At 45.7% G+C, this 26,250-nt stretch overlaps 1 protein-coding gene across 3 annotated transcripts in view; it reads left to right on the top strand.

Moving 5' to 3' along the window:
• The first annotated feature begins 833 nt into the window (after positions 1-833).
• The window catches only part of ARID5B (AT-rich interaction domain 5B), a 116,740-nt gene continuing 91,323 nt past the window's right edge, over positions 834-26,250 (top strand). The window contains exons 1-3 of one of the 3 annotated variants that reach the window (XM_066554562.1): positions 834-935; positions 1,108-1,368; positions 14,060-14,285. In XM_066554562.1, coding sequence (XP_066410659.1) covers positions 915-935; positions 1,108-1,368; positions 14,060-14,285 — 508 coding nt within the window. In that variant the 5' untranslated portion in view covers positions 834-914. Of the gene's footprint in view, positions 936-1,077; positions 1,369-14,059; positions 14,286-26,250 lie in introns of those variants that run through there. The other 2 variants (XM_066554563.1, XM_066554561.1) reach the window with 2 other exon arrangements.

Here is a 26,250-nt window from a genome sequence, read left to right as displayed (position 1 = left end):
CCCCTCTGGGCGGGGGGCGCAGCCACCTGTTCCCCGCCCCGCGCCCCTCCGCGCCTGCCGAGCCATCGCCCCGGGCCCACGGCGGCAGCACCGGCCCCGGCACGTGCCGCTGCGCGCCCGTGTCCGCGGGCGCGGAGAGAGCGCGCTCATCGCCGCCGCCGCGCTCCCGCTCCCCCTCCCCTTGCGCTGTCTGTTCCGGCCGAGCCGCGTCCCTCCGCGCAGCGCCATGAATATTGATGTGTTTATATAATCGATAACCCACTTTCCATCCCTTCCCGGGGAACAGCGATAAATAAATTAGGGACGCGCCGCCCGCCCTCCGCGGCCGCCGGGGGGGGCGGCAGGGGGGGCGCAGCCCCCGCCGTGCGCTCCGCGGCTGCCGGGGGTGGGAGCGGGATCGGGCGGTGGGAGCGGGCGGTCCCGCCGGGCGCGCGCGGACGAGCAGCGCCCCTCGCGCCGCAGGAAATGGTCTTTATATTAGACATATACGGGCAGGTCCTGTCAGATCCGCAGCGCGCCCGCCCGCCCTTTCGGCCCCCCAAAAATCGCCGAGCGCGGACAGGGGCCCCGCCGCCGCCCCGCCGCCTCTGCGCCACCCCCCCGAGGCCCGCAGCCGCCCCGCGGCATTTTTGCCCAGCCCGGGCGGGCGTCGGGGGCCCGGCCGGCGTCGGGTGGCGCCGGCGGCGGGACGCGGCGGGGCGGCGGCGGGGCGGCGGAGCGGGGGGCGGGCGGCAGGGGGGGGCGTCGCCGCGCGCGGCGGGGCGGGAGGCGGCGGCGGCGGCGGGGCGGCGCGGGGGCGGCGGCGGCGGGGGGCGGCGGGCGGCGGGGCCGGCTTCGCCCTGCCAGGACCTGCCGGGCTCCATTCACGCCAACAAGTTTGGGAGAATGTTGAGTTCAATCGCGCCGGAGCCGCGATGGAGCGCAGCGCACTGCAGGTACCGCGCCGCCCCGCGCCCCCGCCCCGCCCCGCGCCCCCCGCTGCCGCGGAGCCCCCTCCCTCCCTCCCGCGCTCCCCTCCCGCCGCCCTCTTCCTCCTCCTGCCCCTGCGCGGCGCGGCGCGGCGCGGAGCCGGCGCTGATGCCGCTGCCGTGTTGTTGTTCCCCGCAGTGGGTCGGCGCCCCGTGCGGCTCGCACGGCCCCTACGTCTTCTACAGGGCGTTCCGCTTCCAGCGCCGCGGCGGCGGCCGGGCGCGGGTCCTCTCCCTCGGCGACTTCTTCTTCGTGCGGTGCCGCGCGGAGGAGCCCGCCTGCATCGCGGAGCTGCAGCTGCTCTGGGAGGAGCGCACCAGCCGGCAACTTCTCTCCAGCGCCAAACTTTATTTTCTCCCCGAGGACACCCCCCAGGGCAGGACCAGTGACCATGGCGAGGTGGTAAACGCGGCGCCGGCTCCCCCTTCCCCCGCGCCCGTCCCCACCTGCATGCCCGGGCTCGGCTCCCCCCTCTCCTGGCTCCCCCCCACCCGCGTCCCCCTCCCCGCCGTGCGTGGCGGGGCAGCGCGGAGGGGCCGCGCCGTCGGGGCGCACCGGTGCGCGCTGACCGGGAACTTGTGCGGGCGGGGGGAAGAAGGGAGGGGGTCGGGGTGCGGGGCGGCCCCGGCCCGGCGGGCAGCGGAGTGTGTGCGGGGTTCGCCCTATCCTTCTGCTTAACAACAAAAAAAACCCCAACAAAACAAACAAAAAAAAAAACCCGAAAGCAAAATGCACGGAAAAGCGGAGGAAAAAAAAAACACGTTGGGGGGATTTCGATATTGTTCGGGGCTTTTTTTAAGTATTCGATATGTTTAAGAGGGCGGAAATTACGAAATGGAGGCAGAGGGAGATCAAAAGCTCTCTTGCTGGCAGGGACGTGTTGAATAAAGTGATAAATGACAGGTACGGGAATAATACATTCAAATAACTTGCAGATATGCCTGGGCGTATTTCGGAGCCGCCGCGCTCCCGGCGCAAACGCGCTGCGCGCCGGCACCCTCCGCCGGCGGCCGCGCAGCCCGGGATGGGGCCGCGCAGCCCCGCACCGCCCCGCCCCAGCCCCGAGCCCTCCCGTTATCTGCTTTTCAAATTCATTGCTTCAGTCTGGGGCGGGGGACGGGTGAGGTACCCAGGCAGGGGGCTGCGAGGATGGCGAGAGTCCCCGAGAGGGGCTGGAGACCAGGCGGGAGGGGGACGAGATGTTTTGGGGGAACTTCTGTTGGAGATGCCGGGGGGGTGGGTCCATGGGGGGGCTGTCCGCAGGGGCTGTTATCGGAGGCACGCGTGGCTGTAGGTGCCGGCGTAGCTGTGTACCCGCACACACGCGTACGCAGCCGAAACGCGTCTCGGAGCCACCTTCGCTCGCTGCCACCTCTTCACTTTAATTTTCTGTGCGTGCCGCTGAGATAAGGGAGCCTTTTCCTAAGAATCAGGGAGATGACAGTGAGCAATGGATGCTCTGAAATTGCCCGTGGTGACTATTTAAAACTGTGCCTCTGCGTGTCTCGTGTGTGTGTAAAATGAAAGATATTTGGAAGGGAGGGGGGTGGGGAAAGGGACACAAATCATTTTAATACGCCTTAATGATCAGCTCATGTTACTGTGGTAGGAACATCAGAGAAAATTAATCCTACCATTACGAGTAAAACACTGCTCTGGTACGAGAGTTCTCAGCTGCATGTACCTTCCTAATAATACGCACGATTTTATTTATTTTTACATGCAAACACCGCTAGTAATTAGCCGTGTGATTATACTTGTGCATTTCATTGCGGCTTTAACTGATGTCATTCTGCATTATTCAACCATATGAAAACAATTTTCAATTAAGATAATGGCACGCCTTGAAATTATGCAAATGCCGGCCGTATTGTGTAGAATAATTATGACAAATGTAAAGCAGGTAAAAAGTTTCCTAATGCAGTTGTGTTTTACACCCCGGTGATGTCATTTCCCCTCTGGCCTAAGTTAGTCATTCATTAGCAGAGTAGCAGCAGCAGCAACAGCAACAGCTCTGAGTGATACTTCTCTGGCAGGGAGCCTACAGAAACCGGCACTGAGAGCCAGGGCCTAGAGAGGGCAACATAACACTCCCATTAAGAAATGTACTTTGTTTTCACTTACTCCATTAACTTGTTTATAGACATAGGAATGATTTTTTATGATCGATTTTTAATAGTTTGGAACAATCCGAGCAGTGCTTGGGGATGTGCAGGCAGCAGAGAGACAAAAAGCTGGGTGCTGGCTGGCTGGGAGTAACTGCTCTCATTGTGGGGCAGGGGCAGCTGTTTCCCCTTGGCACCCCAAGGTCCCAGTCCCTTTGGTAAATGACACCCACCTCGGTCCCCAGATGGGCAGCGGGGCCACCTGGGGTCATGGGGCTTCCTAACTCTGGCCTGGACCCCTTATGCAGGAGGAGATGTGGCTCTCGAGTCAGATGTGGCTTATAGCCGCATCAGAGGGGACCTTATTTGTGGTGTGGGATTGCTGATGGGATAAAATACCTCATTGTGTATTCAGGGAGTAGGGATGGAGTGAGCCGGTGGTTAAGCGTGTATTGCGAACCTGCAGTGTCCAAAGCAAAGGGTGACGGGGCGCTCGCTGTCACTGAAATGGTTGAGGAGGGGAGCAAGTGGCTGAATTGCAGGCTTGTGATCGAGCCCACCAGAGATTTAGGCACGGTCTCCAGCAGCTACCTGCGCCAGCGGCGTGATTAATAGAAGCAGCTGGCTGCCTGTTTTCCGTAATAGCAGCACTGACACTATGACAATATTCAGCTAGTGGCTGCAAGGAGGGATGTAATGCTTCTGTTACTCACAAATTTCTGATGGCGTATTTTATCTGATTGCCAAATGTTTGAGCTAATCAGTAATAAGTGTAAATATAAGTCTTTTTATAGCTAGCTGAATTCATCATCCAGATTTAAATATAACCCTGACTGCTGCTGAAACTGGATGTTTCCATGCACTGCCCAGATCCAGGGAAGGTTCAAGCCCAGGTGTGCTTCCGCTTCAGCACCCTTCTTTCCACCTGAGGCTCAGCATCCCCGTCACCACAGTGGAGAAACTCCCTTTGGATGCCAGGAGCTGATAGAGATTGTTTCCCAGGGACTCTCAGTGGATGGTGAACATGGGATGGGGTTGCTTGCATGCAGCAGGTATGGGTGCTTCTGACCCTGATGCTCATTGCATCCCAAGGAGACATGCATGGAGAGGCTGGGAGCAGCTCTGGCATTATGCTCAGACCAGGGGTAGAGACATGTTTTTAAGAGCAGCAGGGCCTGTGAGGCCACTGCTGGGTGAACTAGAAGAGTTTGTGCTACTTCACTGAAAACTTTGTTGCTGCTTTCAAAACACGGGGGCCTGGGCATGCTGCTTCTCACCTCACCGTCAAGCCCAGACACTGCAGCAGGTGCAACACTGGCCAGAGAGCAAGAGCAGCCTTTTTTCTTTTCCCTCCAGCAGGGAAGAAGTGATTCTCTTCCATCCATACAGGGCCGTTACCAAAACAGTCTCTTTTGGTGGAGGAAGTCACCACTTTGCCTTGATTTTCTCATTGATTCTGGTCTGGTGGGGTCCCGTGTCACCTTCCGCATGGGCAGGGAAGTTCTCCTTGACAGCAGGTGCCTCACACAGGGGTCAGAACAGGATGCTTGGAGGCCCTATGAAGATCCAGAGGGAGCACCTTTAAGGGCACCCCATTGTGTTTGAAACAGTTTGATGGGGTGCATGTGTAAAGGAGGCCCCCAGCTTTGCTGGCACCCAAGTGTGAGAAGCTGTGTGCTGTCAGAAAGTGCCTGCCCAGGCCCCTCGTGCCTGCTCCTGTGGCGTTCAGGGGGCACAAGGTGGGCTCACCCTCCAGCTCACAAGGTCTTGGCAAACCTTCCTCCAGCTCATTTACTGTTCTGTGCTCCAAGGGGTGGTGTGGGGTTGTGGAATGACTGACCTTTGCAAAAGCAGTTGTAGAGCAAAATGCTTGTTAGTGCCTTGTGCTTTCATGTTTTTAAAGGTGTTGGCATTAGTTAGACTAGGCTTAAAAATACATTTCAAAGTTTATATCATTAAGTCCAGGGATGGTATTTGATGTGATGCATACAATTCCTAAAAAACCCTGATTCATTTTGCATGGTATGACATTCTGTGCACTGCTCTGCATCGTGGTGAATGCTGCTTCCATTGAGGCTGGACTGTCAGTGGGGATCTGCCTTTGGTTCATTCATCAGCAGCAAAGTTTACTACGAACTCATGTTGATTTCATCTCTTCTCCCAAACTGGGGATCTGATGCAATGCTTTTCGCCTTGCAAATAATCCTTACTCATGCAAGTAATTTACATGAGTAAGCGTTGCTCATAGAGAGGAGAGGAGAGAGCTAGTTTCCTGTAATTATTTCCCTAGAAGTATTTTGCATTTTCAGACTAATTGGGGTAAAGGAAAAAAAAATAAGTCACTCCATAAATGTGTGTCATTTATAATTGCAGAAGAGATTCTTCCAGAAAGTTAAGGGAATCAGTGGTTTTGTTCTCTCTTCATTTTGGGATAGATGCTGACAGCATCCCTCGAAAGCCTGGTTCATTTTATAGGAGCTCTTCACTTGCAGGGGTCCTACCCCAGTGCCTAAAGGTAGCATAGGCTGGCCCAGGCATGGTGCCTTCTATCAGCGCTGCTTTATTGCCACCCCACTAGAAAAATGTGCTACTCCCTTTTCACAGTAATGGATTTTGGTTTTTTTTTACAGACGTAGGAATCCGTACGCTCTTATTTGAAATGAGAATAGCCTCGTTTTAGCCTCCACGGTGTGTGCCTTACGCTCGTATCTGTCAACACTGGTAATGGCAACACGTTTCAAACATGCAGATTATGATTATTAAAGGGTGCTTTAAAAATCATGCTAATAGCATCAATCTCCACTGTACACTTGCTCAAATTAATTCAGCTTTGGAAATCAGCACACTGTAATAGCAGTGTTAGAGAAATGGCATTTGTCATAAAATATCGTGGGTTTGGTAATTGCATATCCACTCTGTATATTTTTATCTCTCTTGCCACCAGTAGCATATGCTGGCAAAGGAAGGACAGGGCAATGATATTACTCAGAGAAGCCACATGTTGCTAGCCATTAGCCAGCAATCTGGAATATCTAGTCATTTAAGGCACATTCCTTAAAAAAAAAAACCCAACTTTTTATTTTATTTCCTTTCTTCTTTCCCTCCCCTTCCCTGTGCATTCAGACTGTAAAATACACCCACTGCTTTCCAGATTTGCTGTTCCCAGTCTGATCAGTGGCACTAAACATTAAACTCTTGTCTTTGGAGAATAATAGGCCTCACATGGTACACCCTCAAGCATGTTGAGATACTGTGCAGGCTGGAAAATAAAAATGTTCTAATTGTGTCTTTTAAATAAGCATAGGAGTGAATTAATTAGACTATATTTTGTCTTTAGTTGCTTAGTTACACAATAGTATTCCTAAGCGCAAGTAAGATAAATTGGCTCTTTTTGTGCTGCTTGTCCCTTAATCATAATTACTGTATTGCTCAGGAGAGTAACGCATACATAGATTTTGCATTTTTAATAATATTCAAACAATATGCGAATGATATAGAAAGTATGTTCTGATTCAAGCTCTCGTATGCTTTTATTCGGGAAGAAGTTCTACTGCTATGGGAGCAATATTTGCATTAGTTGCTCAGAGATGTAGTTCTGGGAAATACATAATTGAAATATTCTTGCAATGCTTGTTCTGGCCCTTTCATTCGCATTCAAAATAACAATGCCTTAAGTCTCTGAACAGTCATCCACTCTAGATTTAAGAGCTTTTTTTCTTTGTGTGTGTGTTTGTGCGTGTGCAGTGTGGGTTCACACCCAGCGTTAACCCTGCACAGCCTAGACACTCGCGTGATTCATGGTGTTGTATCAAGTTGAGCTTTTTATTTGTAGCTAAAATGCAGTCAGAAGGTCAGATGAACATCGGCATTTTATGGCATTAATCCAATGACCTTAATGCTTGGCAGGCATCCATGTTTCTATGTGAAGGTGCCAGGGTTATAGATAATAAAAGAGTTTGTTTTCATTTTCTGGATATTTTAATCTTTCTTTGCAAAGCGTAGCCTCGGATTTGGGGGGCTTGGGGCTACTCCCGGGGGCCAAAACTTTAATGTCTTACTGGGTTGTTGAACGTTAGCTGCTAATGATGGGCAGATTGATACAGATACTGAACAATGGAAGGTTCTGGCAAGAAACCCCCTAGACATGCTCAGTGGATGTATGTGAAAATTGGCTCCATTGTTCTGCTGTATGAAAAGCAAGTAAATTATTTACAGATATTTGCTAATTAAAGCACATATTGTTTTACCAGCACAATAGAACACAATATAACAAAAGACAAAAGAATAAGCTTGCATAATTTAAACCTGCTAATGCCATGTACTCCTTGTTAAGAAAAAATATAATTATGTAATCTATGAGGAAAGCTTCTCGTACTGTAACTGTAGTAGGCAAAATTAGGAATGAATTGCTTGTCAACTTGCCTAAACTAAAACAGCTCTTTGAGATCTGTGAGCTATCTGACAGCAAAACATGTTGACTGAAGCCTATTTTCTATATGGTCAGAACTTCTATCTGCAATGACAGATATAAATTCAATTTGAACCTCTGGCTGGGAGTGGGAGGAGGGAGAAAAAAACACCCCAGTCACAAAGGAGGAGGCTCACAGTAGAAATGTCATGTCTAACTGCTCACAGCCATCCCTCTGTGCACCCCATCTCCACCCCACTTCTGGCCTGATGTACCAAGACCCCAAAAAGCATCCTGCAGAGACATGGTGATGTTCTGCCCCAGGTCATTTTGCGTGTCACGCTTTGGAATTACTGAGTCATATGGAAAATGCTGCTTGCTAATACAAGGGAAAGCAAAAACCATAGGACTTCACGTGCTTCAGCCATGTCCTTTTAATTTGGTCTTTTCTCTTGGTTTTGGACCCTGGAAGAAGGGATGAACACATCAGTGTGAGTTTCAGACAGCTCTGTGCAGCTGTGCTTAGGCTGGGGAAATACCTGTCACCTGAGTTTAACAAGATCATTATAGCCCTTTAAAGTAATTAGGAAAGGATTAACAGATGAAAGGTTCTGCCTTGGCCTCTTTAAAATTCTCTGGTGGGCCAGGTAAATTCCTGATTTATGCATGTTTCCCTTCTCAAGGCTCTCCCCATAGGTTCATGGGTGGAAAGCAGCGGTCTCTGTAGGTCCCTGTATGTAGGGAATAGGTCCAGACCCCAGCAGTCAGTTGAGCTCCACAAATCCTTTGGGACACCTCTGTCTGCCCTGGGCTAGGGGGTGCATGAGGAGATGGCACCAAATGAGGCACTCTGAGCAGGGTCAGGGGAAAGAAAGCTGCCCCTACCTGTGCCAAGCTCTGCAGCCTCTTGTGAGGCTTCCCTGTCATTCAGTGATCCCACCTGTGGAACAGGAGGAGCAATTTCCATCTGGCAGGGCTGTGCCCAGGTCTGCAGCATGCTTATGGCAGGAGAGTCCTTCATGTGCCCTGTAAGGGAGGCTGAACAGGGCACATTCCAGAGCCAGGCCTTTTCCACCACACAGCCAGTTTTTTAGCTAGTTTGTGGTCCTGCAGTCTTTAAAACTTTTGTGTATATTCACAGCCCACAGCTGGCAATAGGGAGACAGGACCTTCTTACTCTAGAGGAAGTTTCTGAGAGCAAATCAGCCCTGTACAAATGCTCTCTGCCTCTTTAGAGCTGGGTATGGTCCCTGAAAGAAGTGCTGCTTTTAGGAGATGCTTCTGGAGACCTGGGTTCAGGTTCCTGAGTGACTTTGGACGGGTGGGTTAGGGCTGAATTGAGATGACCTGCTGTCCCAGTGCCCTGGTAGTATCTGGATGGCAGAGAAGAGCTCTGAACTAAAGACTGTGATCAGGACCTTTTGTTTTGACTGTGCTGTCAAACAAAGCTGATGGTACTTCCCTCAAACATCCAGGTAAAAGCCTTCCTATGGGAGAGGTGCTTATTGGCAACAAGCTCCCTTCTGCATGTCTGCAGCATGACCTCCTGCTCCTCAGAGGGGTCTAGAGCAGGGAACTGGATTCCTGAGTCAAGAACTGCCATGTTACATACACATGGTATGGGAAGGTCCTTTCCACTTAAATTGCAAAAACGCTAAAATATACGTGGGGTGTAAAACCAGCCCAGGATAAGGGAGGCCTTTATGCCCAAATGAAATAACAGTTCTGTTATCCCTGGTGAATAGTCTGTAAGAGTCACACTGTATTTTTTGCTCCTGTGGATGAATGTGTTTTCATCAGCAATGTACTGGGTTGTAAAATGCGCATCCCCAGCTATCTACTATGCTAAAGATTTCACAGAAAAGGCATGAAGATGTTTTCTAATGCAAATCATACTGATCAGATAAATGACATACAGTGTCTCCTGTAATTATCAGCAAGAGCTTTTACAGTACATCTCCTGTTTCTCTCTAGGCCACATATTTGATGTCAGGAGACAGCCAAGCAGGTGTTTGACTTGCTCATGCCCTCCAGAATTCCTTAAATGACCTCTGGAAGTACTGGAGTGAAAACAGCCTCAGCATGTCAAAATTTTGAGATATCTCAGTTGCTGTAATTCTTTTAAGGCTGCCTCAATGTCTCTAAAATATAAATCTTTTCTAGTTATTGGCAATGAGTAAGGAGTTGTGATGTACCGTATGTGGGTGTACAATCAAGATGTATGACCTCCCTGTGCTGCCCTGTGACTCCCTGCCTTCTAAGAGTTAATATTTCTTCTAAAAAATAATTACCTGCTTTAAGCTATTATAACTACCTGACCTGTTTCCCTGATTATAAGCATTTCAGCCATCTGCTGAGTCAGGCAATATAGCATTCTGTGCTTTCACGAGGCTGTGATGGTTGCTTAGACAACAGTGACATAATATTTAAGCATAATGGCTCTCGAGAAGATGCTGTCCTCTTCTCCCTGGATGACTTCTCTGGAAATGCAAATCCAGTGTGCTCTTAAAAAAACGAGATGGATAAGAGGGGTTTGTGTCACCATCTTTCTTAACCATCTCCCCGTTTTCTACTTGATAGGTGAAAGAATTGTACTGTGCTCAGAAGTCTTATAAGACATGCTAAAATTACAGGCTGACTCAATAACCATTTTTATAGAAGCAGCTAAAAAAGTGCCTCTTTCTGTAGTCAGTGCTTATTTAGAGATGTAGACAACATTGTGGCTGAGACCATTGGTCCATTGGGCCACTGTCCAATTGGTCAGGTCCACCAGATAAATCTCATTCCTGAGCAGAGTTGAAATCTCTGCTGGTTGTTTTCTCTTCTTGCTCTAGCAGGAAAAAATGGTAATTAAAGACTTAACTGTGCAATGGAGACCTCATAAACATATCACTTCAGAGCATAGCTAATACATGATGAGTTGATTTTGTATAGATAGAGATATATATGCACTGTTTGCTATGTGGGTGGTTTTTCATGTTTACACAGAGATATAATTATGAATGACATGAAGGTTATACAGCAGATTTCTTTAATCTTCTAAAGGTTTGTTAGTCATGTGTCACTGTGTACCTGGTTTTTATTTTTTCAACATCTGTATTCCTTTGTCATCTCATTGAAGGGGTTTCTCTAGAAGGGCTGTGGCAGCAGATAATGGTTGATTCCACAGGGGTATAGGAGCTCCTGTGGCTGGCAGAGCTCTGCAGGTCCCAGAGCAACTTTTGTTGTGACATGGGGCTTAACCAAAAAGGAGAAAGACCCCTTTGTCACCTGCTGCTCTAAAAAAAACCCCAAACACCACAGCAGTTTGGGGCTGAGTGCTTGGAAAGGTTGCTGAAGAATGTGCAAAAGCGCAGCAAGGCACATTGGAATTGCAGAGCTGGTGAGGTACTTGGGTGACCTCTGGGTGCTGTGGCGCAAGGGCAGATGACCTCTGGTGTCAGCAGACTGCCAAGATGTGGGCAAGACAGCCCCAGTGGAGCTGCCCGTGGCTCAGGCTCCTCCAAAGGCAGAGACTGGAGCTGCCTGCCATGCCTGGCTCAGTGTTTGCATGATGAGGCACTGGGGTAGGAGTGCCCCTGGAGATGCAGTCCCACAGCGGTGAGATCTGCATTGGCAGAGGAGGCCTGCAGGCTGATCTGCAGTGTTTGAGGAGTACTTGAGGAGTTGGGAAGAATGTGGACAATTCTGTGTGAACTGGGTCAAAAGTGAGTGCTGAGGGAAGGGAGCAGGTCTGTCCAGTCCTGCTGTGTGATGGGCAGGGCGACCCAAGGCAGGCTCTGAGGCGGTTCAGGTCATTTTTCCATTTCCCGCCTAAAAGTGAACTAGGCCACGTTTCTGTGGTGCCGCTGTGGGGATCGCTGGCAGTAGCAGGGGAGGACAGGGATTTGGGCCCAGCCTGGTGCCTTGGGGACAGGGATTTGGGGGCCAGCCTGGCACCCTTAGGGATGTAGCTGCTGCAGGGGTGACCAGCTGTCCTTGGGGACAAGGCTGGTGTGGAGGTGGCCGAGTGGCCCTGACAAGGGGCCAGCAGCTCTGGAGGGAGGTTTAGCCCAGAGCCCTTGTCACAGCATAGGGACAGCATGGACTCCTTCTGTGTTTTGTATTTGTGCTGGGCTGCTCCCTGGTGCCATCCTGGGCACCCCTTTGCCCTCTGTGGCTGTATTTGGATGTTGGTGTCACTTTGCTGAGGCCTGAGGGGTGGCGGAGAGTGGCATTTTTGCTGTGTCTCTGTTTTCCTGGCCCCTCACATCCGTGTGGGGATGCTGAACACCCAAAATTCCTGTGGCTGGATGTGCTGCTGCCACAGGAAACTCATGGCTGAGGTGTGCTTTCCCCAGCTCCCCAAAAGGTCCCCTGCTCCTGCCTCTGCAGTTCCCCCTCCATGGCGGCCTGACAGAGTGCACCAGTTTCGTTTCACCCTTGGTACAGTAGGGCTTTTTGGGGGGGATTTTTGTGGTATTTTTTTGTTTATTTTGTTTTATTGTTGTTTGTTTGTTTTGTTTTTTTAATTCAGTTTCTTTTTCCTCCTGTGTACACATCATGTGCGTGTGTGTGAAGGTTGCATTCTCAAAAACAAGTTTATTCATTGATGATGTAATAGTGATTGTACTTTTCTTTTGGTTAATAAATTGTCTGCTCGGCTTACTTTGTATGCCAGCCAAAATTAGTCATACCAGTTCTTGGAAAGGATATGAAGAAACTAGTAATTGAAATCATAATCATTTGATCATGAGAGCTATTTGGAAAATAATATTTTAACCAGAAGCATGTCTGATCTCCAAGTCAGGTTTTTGTTGGTTTTTTGGGTTTTTTTTTTAACTGCTGCTAAGTAGATTTCTCTAGTATGGAACATGAGAAATTGTGTAGTAGCTGGTGATGGTATTCAACACCCAAAGAGAGGACTTCATCCAGAAATTGCCGAGACTGTCTGCAGGCAGGCTGATATTTATATATATGTATTATTTTTTTCCATCCTGACATTTAATAATCACCATGTAATAGCTATAAAATGCATAGCAACTACAGCTTTTTTATTTCAAGTGGATGGTGTAATGAAATTGGGTGAAACCATCCATTGAAATTGTACTTTGTAGTACCCAGTGCTTGTTTACAAAGTATTGACGTTTGTCATAAACAGAGATTTAAAGCATCACTGTTATTGTTTGTTGTTTGGTGGAGGCTCTTATGCTGTGCAGCGATAAAGGAAAAGATTTTATTACAAGCTTGCTTAGCATATAAACATGCTGTTCACTTCTGACCAAATATTTGTTATTGCACTAAATATAATGAAGGTGCCTGCTTATAAAACAGTTTTGTATTATATAAGGAAGAGAGGAATATCAGATCTGGTTTTTTACAAGAATTACTTCAGGTTTTGTATTGTATGCGACTTGTCACAATAAAGCTCTTTTTCTTTTTTTTTTTCCATTGAGCAGTATTTTATTTCCTGAGGAATGTGTTCAGTGGACAAAAAAAAAACACACAGAGAGAATCAGTCGTGCTTTTCCCTTTGTTTAATAACTCAAAGAATTTCTCTCCCCTTTGCAAATACTTATGTTTATTTGAGAGAAAAATTGGATTCTGGTTTATTTATTTCAAGAACCTGTAACCTTATTTAGTGTTAGAAATGTGTGGTGGGCAAGGTGTGGTATACAGCCAGCTCTTGTTACAACATAAATTATTTCTGCTGTTTTAACAAAAAAATCTGGAGTGTATCTTGCTGGATATGTATGTTTGTTTGTTTATTTTTTGAGGCTTTCTTGATCCCTTGCTCAGTGGAGTCAGCTGTAAAATATTCTGCTTATTCATCATGACTGAGAGGAGTTGATTGTTTCCTGGAAGGTTAAAATCCAGCAGTTAGGACTGTTTAATTTGAGTATATGTTCTGGAGGCTAAACTAAGTTTAAGTGCTCTTCTTAGAATGTATGTTTTAGAAGGGGGGAAAGAAATTTCAGTTCTGATCTTGAAAAAGGTTTTAAGAAACATGAGAATGTGCAAGTTTCTTTTGGTGGGAAGCACATTTATGTAGTATTTCTTTTGGGATTACATCACAGTTTTATTTAATTTTAAGGACAAAAGTTAAATTCAATATTTGTGTATAAGCCAAGGGAAAATGTACCATAAACATAGGAATTTTCTGGTGAGTCAGAGTTCCAAGAATCTGAGATTTACTTAGTCCATTTATTTCAGGACTAACTATAACCATTAGTCATCCAGCCATGAATTTTTACATTTGCAGCTAATTGCACCTAAAAGGCAAACTTTCCCTCAAGGCTTTGGGTTATACAGAATGTGATTTGGCAACCTGCATTTCAAATGCCTTTTAGGATCATTGCCCTGGTTCTAGAAATTGTCTTTAGATGGTGTATATTTGCTTCAAGTAAACAACTAATATTTCCACTTAGGTGGCAAGAGGAATAAATTAAGCACTAGCTATTCTGTGATACAGAAAAATTACTCAGCCTGCAGCAAGACAGGCTTTTGCAGGAGTCAGTGCAGGATGATATTACTGGTTTCTCAGTCATCAGGGAGCCCAGAGTGACACGTTGTATTCTCATCTGATCACTTCTTGCAGGATGAAGTTATTGCTGTTTCAGAAAAAGTTACTGTGAAGCTTGAGGACTTGGCAAAATGGGCACAGTCCGATTTCTCCAAGTGGAAGTGTGGTTTCCGGGCTGAGCCGGTCCAGCCCATGGATGTGGGGAAGAATGGGCAGAAAGAGGCCTTGACAAGATACAGACAATCCACACTGAACAGTGGCTTGAACTTCAAAGATATTCTGAAGGAAAAGGCTGACCTTGGTGAGTATCCCTTACTTTCTCTTGTGGGAAGGGGGCTATGGGAGAGTGTCTTTTGAAAACAGATGGGCCTGATCCTGCCATGCCATTGCAGATTCCCAAGGTATGTCTGAGCCTGGGGCAGAGGTGTGGCCATGAGATACCTGTGTGGGATGAGTGGTGGTGGTGAGCTCATCTCAAGCTCCTAGCAGACTGGTGTGGGGTAACACTGTGATACCTGTCTGTATGGCCCCGAGCACTATGGCTCAAACTCTGCAGATGTGCATACAAATAACTGTCCCAGGCTCTCCCTGGGGCTCTGCAGGCTGGGGGATCAGGTCAGAGCTGTACACTGTGGGGAGAGCAGGCTGACATGTCTTTCTGAGGCCTCCTGTGACTGGCAGGGATGAGCAAAGGCCTTTCACTTCTCATGTCCCATCTTCCAGGAGCTCATAGGTGCTCCTGGTGCTTGCCCTGACTCTGTATGGTTGGCTCTGCGTCACGTTCAGTAGGGATGTGTCCCTTCCATGGTGTTTCCTTCTCAGCTTTATGTTGCTGCAGGGCTCTGTGAGCACCCCACTGTCTCCACACACAGACCCTGCTTTCTTCCCTTGTCTGTTTTCAGGAAGGGAGTTGATAGCTCTGCTTCTTTGGGTGGTTGCAGACAGGCTTGCAGCTGTGGGACTGCTTTGTTGCACAGGCACTCACACCTATAATACCTGTGGTGGGTTCCCAGGTCCAAGGGAGATCAGTCTCCTCTTGGTAGATGTGCCTGTTTGTGGTATTAGGACCTTGGATGTGTAACAGCTGTCAGAGATGGCTCTTTGAAGTGCATAGCAGGGACATTTGTCTCTTCTGCCAAGTTTTTAATAAATGTTCCATGTTTGAAAAGCATCAAGTTTAGGCCATAATGTGTGAAAAGGTAAGAAATTAAGAGCTAAGCCTGATGCATTGGAGGACATGCTTTTGTATCTGTGTGAACAGGAGTGCAGGGCCAAGTTCAGTTTTATAGTGTCGGACTAGGTTGGCATCGAAGCCAAGTTACATGAAGCTGAAGATCTGTCTTGGAAGATTTATCTTCTGCATCTCATTTTTCTGATCTTATCAAATGGTGGAATGATTGTGTCAATTTCACATGTTACCATTAGCTGTGCAGGTTGGAAGATTAAAGTACAATTGGAAGTTGATCTTGTTTTTCATTGCATGTCCAGGGAAAAAATAAGCCATGCAATCCTTCTCTCTTTGCTTTTCTCTGTGGTTTCTTCTAGTTCATAATTACATGCAGTAATTTTCCCTGCTATTGCCCTGGTATCTTTATGCAGTACATTTATTTGCATTTGTTGTGTCAGAAGAATCTTAATGTTTTTCAGACAGAACTTTTGTGTGCTAATGTTTTCTTGTTTTTGTTTTCAACAAACAAAAACTCCTTGTGGTAAGTTATGAAATTGCTATTATCTACCCTAGGAGCCAGAGAAAATTATCTTTAAGCCCAAGGCTTATAGTTGCATGTTAAGCCTTTCAAAGTAGGGGTTATACTGAAAACGCTCATGGAATGCAAACTATATGGTATAATTTTGATAACCCCACATTCTGATGTTGCTCATTTTCAGTTGGTGGCTCTGGCTTTATTGTTGCGTTGGGTTTTATTTTTTTTTCCCTGTAGAAAAGGGAATTTTGGCTAATGTTTAGTTATGACTGCCTTTATCTTCATAATGACTGGTTGACAGGAGTGAAACCAAAGGTTCACAAAGATCTGTAGCTGACCAGATACATTGATATAGACAATTGATCCAGCCTATTAAGGGAATCAAAGAAATTTCCTAAATCTAGTATTGAGATTACTTTTTTACCATTTGAAAGAGCCAAGAATTTAATCTTATTTTGCTTCTTGGATCTGACACAAAAACTCAGAAGAATGGTGATGTTTGAAGCTGGTGGAGCAGCCCTAGTTGGTGTCCTGTAAGGCAATCCATGAGCTCTGGTGTTTGTCTCATCTATGGTAAGACGAAGAGGATTTATTTACTCTCTCGTTCTGAGTGGTTGGTCAGGGTTGACATTGCTCTGGGAGTTGTCATGTCCCCAGCTGGAGGCAAAGGCATGATGTGGGGTGTCTGAGGTGTTTGAGCTGCTGGTGTTGTCTCTGCTCTGCTGTCAAAGGGCAGCTTTACTGCCTGGTAGGACGTGTGCCCACAGACCTTTTCCAATCCTCAGTGTCTTGCCAACAGAGCAGCGCTCAGCTGCAGTGATCAAAAGATTTATTAGCAATCACTTCTGCAGCAGGTCCCCAGCACAATGGGATGGGGTAGTCTTTCCTCTTAAAATAGAGCTGTAAAAGGAGCACAGTGCACTGTCACACAAAGGTCCCTCGCTTGATGCTGGTGTTTAACCCTGGCTGTAGGTGAGGAAGTTGCTGAACCAGGTGTTGAAAAGGCCTAGATAAACAACATGATCTCCTGGACCCCTTCTTTTCCTATAAAATGGCATGTTTCCATTACAGAAAAATTCCATAAAAGTGAGTAGATTCTGTAGCTTTTCCTACTAGATGTTTTTGAATCAAGCTCTAGAAGGTAATAGGAAATTATATCCCCAGCAAAGAGCTCAAAAAAGCTTTACAGAAGAAACAAAATCAGTTTTCTCACATTATCTAGGAGTGGGGAGGAGTGAAATAACCTGGATTAAATGAAAACATGGCTGATACAGAACCAAAGAGGTGTCACTGGGCAAACCTACTTAATTAAACATGTTGCTGCTGGGAGAAGGGCAGCTTCAAACAGCAACCAAGCAAAGTGAGGCCTCGTGTGAGCAGTGTACACCCTGTGCCATGTGTTCAGTGGCACTTGCTTAGCCAGAACTTAAGGCAACACCTGGTTAATCCACAACCTGTAGAAACCATGAACCTATAACTGAAAGTCGACCCTAATTCAAACAAGGTAGTTCTGTCTCCTTTTTTTGTTCTCTCTTTCTTCTCTTTTGTTCTTTTCTCCTTCTTTCCCCTCTTTCCTCTTTTTTTTTCTTCTTTCTTTTCTCTTTGCTGTTCTTTTCTGCAGAAACTGTTGGGTTGGGCTTTTTTTCCTGTAAAATACTGTTGTTTTTATCACTAGTGAATTATGCAGAACTTTTCCTTAGGACTGTATTAAATAAAAGATCGTGCAATAGCATTTTTTTGTGTGAGCTTCAAGATTTCAGCCTGAAAAATGATTTTTAAGAATTATTTCTTTCTGCCTGTTGAGATATTTATGTTATACATTCTGTCCCTTTCTACAAATATGTCAATACTGAATGCTAGCAGTTTATGTCTTAAGACTATTTATAGCTTTCTGAATATTTCTTTCAAATGTTGAGGAAAAATAAAGAGCAACAACAATGCAGCATATAAAAATAGAGTTGCTCAGGAATGTATTATTCATAATGAACATAAGAACCTGTTTTTCCAGAAGAATTGGTCTGATAAAATCATTCACTACTGAGGCCGCTAGTTATTTATTTTTGTCTTTAGAATTATTTAGGGAATTTTTCTTTGTAATAAATGGACTTGTATACCCATATTTGGTAAACCAATGGGAAGTCACCAAATGAGGAATTATTTCATTTTACAAAATGTTTAACAACTAAGCAATGTAAACACTATTGGTTAAATATGGCAAAGTTGCATATTTGTATTCCTTGGGCTATAGTTCAAAAAAAATTCAAATTATTTTATATAACATTGCTTCTTACAGACTTCCTTTAAGTGAAGTATGAAAGCTGCAGTGTAAGCTTTATTGGCCTATAAATATGTCATTATAGTTGGACTACATTTATATGCTTTGGATTGTTGTTTAAGCCAAGAAAATATGTCTCTACAGGTTGACTTTTTATTGAAACCCTTTGAGGCATACAACAGAATGTATTTTAGGCCAAGGTTATTAAAACAGCATTTTCATTTTTGCAGCAGACTCATTGTCAATTATGCTGCCACAAACTGTCTGTGGATAGGCAGTTATGAATGGTTTCATCTCTAAATGTGTCTTTAGAAAAAGAAATAAAAGATAGAGGAGTCAGAGCTGAAATTGAGAGAAGAGACTGAGGGGAAAATGACTGAATTTAATGCTCGCCAGCTCTGCTGGTTTGGGTTAGGCTGGGCTGCAGAGCTGCCTGGGTTTAGCCATGGAACAAATGGCCACTGTGCCTGTGCTGGGCCAGGGAGGTGGGAGCTGCTGCCACAGCCAGGCAGTCTGCAACCCTCTGGCTCTGTCATAACACAGGTCTGGGTTTGGTCCCCAAGCTGGCATTGCCATTCTTTTATCCATCCTCTGTGAGTATCATGCCAAAATGGGCGGTTAGGGCTCCTGCACTGGCAGCGTTAGTAATGGCATGAGCAGTTCAGGTGAACGGAAGGGGTTTTGCTGCACTTACTTCTTGTTTGTTCAGGTCCAGCAAGGGGAAACACAAAGAAAATTTAGCAATCAGTCCTATTCTGTCTTTCATTTCCCACAGTCATGCATTTGAGGGTGTAAAATCTGGATCTTTGTTCCCTGTGAAAACCCAGGGAAATCAACCACTGCTCCTAGCTGAGGTGTATATTCTAGCAGTCACACTTTTCTCATCTGTAGGTGGTTTTCCAGCAGTTGTTTCCTACTTCTCATGAAGTGGCTCTTTTGAACTCTCAGAGGAGCTTGCTAGGCAGACCTGGGTGCTGCAGGACTGGGTCACCCTCTCATTTTCTCATCTTTACCAGTCTCATAATTTGCCTATCTTCACTTGGAAGATTGCAGTTCCTTGCTGGACCTTGTGTTGCCACTCAAATTGGCCAATCCCCAGCAGATTGCAGTGAGTTTGGAAGGATAGGCAGAGCAGGGATGAGCTGTCTTTCTGGAAGGTGCCAACCACACAGTTCCCAGCCCCAGTGGGCATTGGGCTGTTGCATTGCCCTTCCAATTTCTCTTGCCAGTGGCCTTCCAGCAGGTGTGACTTCACCAGATGAAGATTATCAAGTTATAATGTAGTTAAACCGTGCCATTATCAGAATTGATAATCTGCAGCTGTAGCATGTTCAGACACTTGTGGTGACTTCTGATCTGACACTGACTCTCCTTTTTCATTGTGTGTCGCGTGCTGCTCAGTTCAGGCTCACCTGGCTTAACTTGATGCAATAATTTTCTGACCAACTAATCATTAGCTATTTAGAGTACAGCCACTCTGCATACTTTGTGCCTAAATCATGCCTCTTTCCCCTCCCACTCTTCTCTGTCTGCGCTCTTTGCCTCTTCTTGTGCCTTCCTGTCCTCATTGCCCTAGTTGAATGCCATTCTGATCTTGATAAAGTTCCTGTAAATGTCCCATTATCCCATTTTCCCCTCTCTACCCTTGTGCACCGTATGTTGTTTTTTGTCTTGTGGGTCAAAGCAACCTCTCTAACTCATTTTACCCAGTCCAATTGATACAGTTCTTTTGCCATAGATGAGGCTATTACTGGACTTGTCTGTTGTGCTCCATGGAGCCTGAATAGAGGAGGACGACTCCCTTGGGAAAAAAGAGGCTGTGGCCTGGCTTTTCTTCTATGTTTGTGCAGCTTATAGCACATGCCAGCACTACTGCAGCAGGACAAGAACACGAGCAGGCTCTGAAGCAGGAAGCTCTGTTGGGGTGACTGTTCAGAGAGGGTGTGAAGCAGGAAGGCTTCATTTGGTTCAACACCTTCTTTTGGTTTAATTACTGCTTACCTTTGGTGTTAACATGTTTGGGATCAGAGATAACCTGAGGTGCTGAGCAGACAGACAGAGATAAATATTTGTTTTATTACTGGTCAGCCAGTTAGTTTAATAAATGTTGGCTTCAGTTGTTGGCTGCCTTTAAGTGCTGAAAGGTGATGCAGTTGTTAAGTCCAGTGTACTTCCAATATTTCAGTCCTGGAGAAGACCCTATCTTCAGTAGCATTTTGGGGCTCTCCCTCCTCAGTTGCCCCTCTCTCTTGAGCCATTACTGCTCTCCTCTGCACCTTCCTCCACCTCCCTGGAAGGAAGTTGTTGGGGTCCTTCCAAGGTCTCTGTCCTTCTTTCAGCCACTTGTTTGCCTGAGTAGTGCTGGGATGTTTTACGTGTTGTTATTTTCTTCCTTACCCTGTGGAGAGCCTACTTCATTGCAAAGGAGGCATATGAGGGTGAGGTTGAAAACATTTTAATAAGCAGCACTGACTATGGAAGCCTTTCATTCACCACTGGGTTGTGTTGAGCCTCATCTATCTGTGATTCTTGAAAGGAGTTTTGACACTGCACACCTCAAACTTCAAGCATGCCTTATCTAAGAGCTTTGGATTTCTTATCAAGCTTTGACCTGCCTTTCAGCTTTCATAAAAAGGGGGTGAGAGCATCACTGTAGGGGGGTAGAATGTAAGAAAAATAAAGGTAGTATAGAAAATAATCTTACCCCTAAGGAGTTGCAGCTGAGCCAATTATTAGAGATTAGGAACTGGCCTGACTTTAACAGGCCACAGCTGTAGCCAATGAGAAGAGTGCTATAAAAGAGTGGGGTGGTTGGTTAAAAGGGGAACTGGAGTCAGTTGGCTACTGTGAGAAGAAGGAAGAGTCAGTGCTTAGAGGAGCTGCCTATGAGAAATATCAAGGAGGTATGAAACTCTTGCAATAAGGAGACTACAATCTGGAGCCCTTGTAATATAATAACAACACATCACCCCTGGAAACTGAGGATGCAGTATTTTGTTCTTTGAAATGTAGAAGGTATGCTAAGAAATGTAAACAAAATCCCAGGTGACTTCCCTCTTGGTAGCCCCTAACTCACAGTGGCTGTTCACCTGGCTGCAGCAGGAATGAGCTAACATGATCATCAGAATTGTGCTGATAGCCACTGTCACTGTGTCAGCATTTTCAATTATGACAGGGCACTTTGCCATTCATGTAGAGCACGGCCATTTGCAATTGCAGTTCGGGTCTATTCAGAAATACCAGAGAAGGAATCACTGCTGCAAACCAAGAGGAGGAGGAGTTAAATTTTACTCTCTGGCCTGTGAAGCTACAGAACTGCCCCATGTTCTCTTAAAGTCAAAGTTGCAGCAGTTTGCATCATCAATAAGAGTTTTGTTGCAGCCCCTGGCTGCAGCAGGATAGCCTACATAATTACAAAATAAGGACCATTCACAGACAGTGTCAAAGCAGCCAGTGTGGGACAGTGTCCCTTTAAAAATGTTTGATGGCTTTTTTTATTTTTGTCTGGTTTTAGCACTGGGATTGACCTTGCCAGGCTGTGTAATAACCCACATGTGTCTGCTCTCCAGGATTTTTTCCCTTCTAGTCACTGTTGGATCTTGCATTTAATTCTTACTGACCATGGGTTTTTGTTCCAGTAACTGGAAACGTGTGTGTCCTGGTGCAGTGCTGCTGTGCTCTGAATCTGACTTTATCTCAGTGTATGCTTTTTTTGGTTGGGTTTTTTAGGTTTTTTGGGTTTTTTTTAATCACTGGTTTAGAGGGTGCTGTTTTACTCCCCAGCCTTCCCTCTACCTTCTATTCCTGCCCATATTATGTCTGGGGCCCAGTCTGGGACATCTGTAGTTTTGTGTTGCTGTGCTTCTCTTGCCCAGCACCGTGGAGGGAGGTGATCAGTGGTCTCTTCTGTGTGCTAGGGTTGCTGGTTAGATGTGGTGATCCCTCATAGATCACTGATGCCTTTTTCCTGCATTATATCCTTTCCACACAGCCAGCCAAAAATTTGTTGAGTCCTGAGATCTGTAAACCCAACACCTATGTAATGTTGTGGTATAGCTGGGTGGGCCTCAAGGACATCCTCTTTTTTCCTGCCTGGCTGCTTTCCTGTGCTGTAATTCTGTGCTGCTGGAGCCCAGGGTTAGAGTCCTGCACCATCTTTGACTCCAAGTGCTCTGTTACTCGAGTCAGAGCTGTCTTCATACCAGCCCATCAATCATGCTGGCCTGTGACCTGCATGGCTGTGCTGAGATGCTCAGGCTCTTCTGTGGGTGCTCTTGATACCATGGGCAGATCTGGGTGTCATTTCCCATGTAGGGAAGGAGAAAAGCCAGAACAAATTTATTCACCACCTCCCTTCCATGCCTTCTTGAGTTGCTCTTTATTGCTCCCATGCCCAGAAAGGCAGCTGGCCCTTTGTTTATAGGCACAGTATGATGTGTCTGGTTTCTCATTATCTGTTTTCCTAAGTATCCTAGTCTGGTTCTGACTGTGTTGTTGCAGAAAGGCCAGTACTTTTTCTCTGAGATACAATATTCATCTTCTTATAGATGACCTGTCTTGTGTCATGAGAGGTTGTCAGAGAGAGCATCTTTTGTGCATCTGAAGGTGGAGATTTGCTTTTTATTCCTTTTCTCTCCTTTTTGAGAAATGGTTTGATAGGACAGAGGCACACAGGAGTAAAAGCTGTCAGTGAATGGCCATGTCAGCATTTATGGAGATCTCAGCAACAGCAAGTGATGGCTCCTCAGCTTGGCAAGGTGGGACCCTTGCTTTGCTTGGGCAAGCAAGGGAAGGTGGGAGGTGGGAACACTAGAAAGAAAGGGAAGTTGTCGGACAAGATTGTGGGAAGGGACTTCACTACAGCAGCTGAGGAGACAGTAGCAAATGTGCCTTCCCAGCCCAGGGATGTCCTCCAGCACTGTGTATCACCTTTGAGCACCCAGAGGGGCTCTGTGGGTACACAGGAGAAGATTGTGTTCTGGCAGCTTTGCCTTGTTGACTGAGTTTTAAGAGTCTCAGTATCAATTCTGAGTGCTTCATCCCTTTCGGTTAATTTGGGTCCTGCTTGTCTTTGCTGGCTTGGTGATCCTTGTGTGAAGAGAGCATTGACAGATGAGGGTGTTTGGGAAGGGAATGGTTAAACCTAGTGTGTGTATAAATCGGAGTGCAGTGTGTAGGAGTGGGTGACAAAGAAAGCATATATTTAAAAATTAAAACAGCATGAATTGTAACTTACTGGGCAGGTTTTGTATTAGAGAACCTTGTGGCATAGCCTTTATTTACTTCATTTAGTAAAATCTGTACATGTAAAGTAAGTTCCTCCTTAATTTTACTGCTAATAATAATTTGCTTGTAAAAATGAATCCTCAGCACTGTAAACCTTCAGCTTGGGTCTGTCTTGCTCTGTAACATTGTGAAGGGCAAATAGTTAATGGCATAAAGAGGCTTTTGTTAGTGATAGGTAATGTGTATGATTTCAGCAGCTTGTGAAAAATCAAGGTGAATTTTTACGTCTGCATAGTTGATATATGTAGAAGCTAATATTCAAAATAAGCTTCTAGGAGAGCCCACATTTGATTTTCCTAAACATTTAAATATATGTATCACACCCTCATTTTAAGATGCTGGTTAATGACTTTATGAGCATGTTGGCAGCCAGAGCATTACATGTGGTTTGAGAAATGTGTCTGGATATGCTTGGTAAGCAGTATTGTTCTGACAGTGTACTAAAGGCCATCTTCAATTTGACTGTGCTCTACTTTGTTATGCTGTGAAAGAAAAAGATAATTCAGCAGAGCTGAATTGTGCTGTCGGCTGGAGACGCCACACTTCAGAATACAAATATTACTAGGGATAAATGAATCATTAAAAGAACAGTAGCATAAAATATCTGATGAATGAACTCCAGGAGTCTGTGCTGGAATAAATTTAGCATTCACGGACAGTACCATAATATGTGAAATAATAGTATCAGTTCTACATTCAGATGCCAAAAACATTTATGGACCCAGAATAATTGTGAATTACAAGGCTATAAATACATGGAGGGGATTTGGTGATATCATAATAAACCATGAGAAATTCGCTAGGCTGGTTTCTAATGTTACCAGAACCTTGAGATATATTTACAGCCTTGTTCACACTCCTGCAGTTTTAGGGGGCAATTCTCCTCTCACAACACGTTCGTCATTCCCATCAGTGCCAAGGGGAGTTACGCATGTGTGTCATGAGTGGAATAGATCCCCACACAATTCAAGGATCCTATAACGAATACATCATTTAAGAAAAAGGTGGGAAACATTCACTCTCGTCCTCCTCCAAGTTCCCCCACATCCCATTCTGCTCCTGTGATCGAAGCTGGTGAATATAGGTAGAGGATGACAAAGTTGCTGCTGTGTTCCTGAGCATTTTATCCACAGCTGCTTCATTTTTTTCACTTTGTGTTACTGAGAATTGAAACAATCAAAGCCCAGATGTTCTCAACCCCCCCCCCCCAGTTTCTTTAAAGTGCAGGCTAGTGCATTTTAAAAGCCTGTTGTAAATACCCAGGGGCGGCTGGCATCGTCAGCCTGTCCTCCAAAAGGAGACTTCATTGTTGTGATACCAGATCCATACCCGATAAGAACAGTTAATTAGGAACTGGGGCTGAACCTGACAGGATAGTCAAGAGCCAGTTCAGCTTTCAGCATGTCCCATGTCACCTGTTTGTAACTGAGCCTGGTGTCCACTGCCTTGCTGACTTGGGGCAGTGACAGTCTCTGCAGGTACTTGTGTCATTCACACATCCCAGTATTAGGTGGGTTACAGCCCGCTGCTGCAGGACCCCTTCCCCTCCCAGCATGTCCCCCCAGCCAGCTGTGCCATGCTACCTCATCCTTCCATAAGTCATTGGCAAAATACACACGTTCAGTGTGGTGCAGAGCAATCTGCTCAGTAATTCCACATTCCTTAGTGTTGGAAGTCTCTTGACTGCCTAAGCTGCAGTCTTTCTGCTCATCCCTCTCCTGGTTGTACATTCAGGCCTGCCAGGGGAGCATTTTTGGTATTCACCGTGGGAAAGGTCTGTGTCTTCATTTATGTCCTTCCACACGGTTCCTGTTTTACTTTTTGGGTCTTGGTAGAGTTGCCCTCTATCAGTAGATGAATCACATCCCTGAGATATATCCTGGACCTTCAATCTTTGTCAGCTGATGAAACAAAGAGAAGATAATTACAGGATCAAAAAAATGACAGCAGTGGAGTGGTCATCAGCAAGAGGGGTGGCCTTGTAGGTGATCTGTAGGCTTTGGTGTATCAGTGATAGGTCCTCACCCAGTTAGTCACTGAACCTCACTTTGCTTTGTTCACTACCAGTTTATTTCATTGTCTTTCTCTCTTGAATTCAACCATGTTTTTGCTATGGCATGGTCATGGGATTATTGATTATTTGTTTTTGTTAATTACTAGTGACTTGATATTGTTTGCAATATCTGTGTGAGCTCTTGTGGCAAACCCAGTTGACAGGGTATAATGCAATCCTAATGCATGCTTTTCTCTTTAATTATTGTGAAACCACAGTCTCCACTTTTCTTTCACACAGAGTATTTCCAAATTAAAAGCTTTGTGGGATGAAAAATTAAATGAGAAGTTACTATAAAAATCTATTCCAAGAATCTCAAATGCTTCAGCGCCATCTTTATTTTTAGTTTTCTTACTGCCTGAATGACCCTTACTTGTGACAGTGTTTGTCACTATACACTTCCAGTCTTCTTGCACAGAGAAAATAGATTAAAAAGTCCTTTTACGCTTGTGTTTTTAATCCTCTGTTCAGATACATAAAAATGTGGCCCTGTAAGTTCTGTGGTACAGTAAAAAAAAATAAATAAACTAACCCAAATAATTTTGGCAGTTCAAATGCAGAAACTAAAAATAATTTAATCTGCAGTGTGAACATAGTTTCATATTTATACTAGCATCTGGCCTCAGGAATTGAATACTCCATTCTTTAAATAGCTTCACTCTGGCTCTTGAATGCTTTGTGACTAGAACATTACCCTACAGTCATACACCTTGTTTACATATTTCTGTTAAAAGGCAAAAGAACTTACAGTACTTCAAAACATTGGTACAAACTCCCTCCTCCCCTCTCGCCTTGGAAAAGAGAAGTTAAAAAGAAAAAAGTGCGAGTGGTCTGAAAGTGCATTTTAAATTTAGTTCTCTCAGTTTGCTACTGGGTACATATTTTACTGTCATTTGTATGAAAAACTGGAAGAAGAATTTTCCAAAGAAAATGTGTGCCTTTTCAGATG

This window comes from Molothrus aeneus, chromosome 8 (assembly GCF_037042795.1).
Source record: "Molothrus aeneus isolate 106 chromosome 8, BPBGC_Maene_1.0, whole genome shotgun sequence".
In the NCBI taxonomy this organism is placed as follows: Eukaryota; Metazoa; Chordata; class Aves; order Passeriformes; family Icteridae; genus Molothrus; species Molothrus aeneus.
Note: the sequence above shows the minus strand (reverse complement) of the source record. Positions and strands in the feature narration are given on the sequence as shown.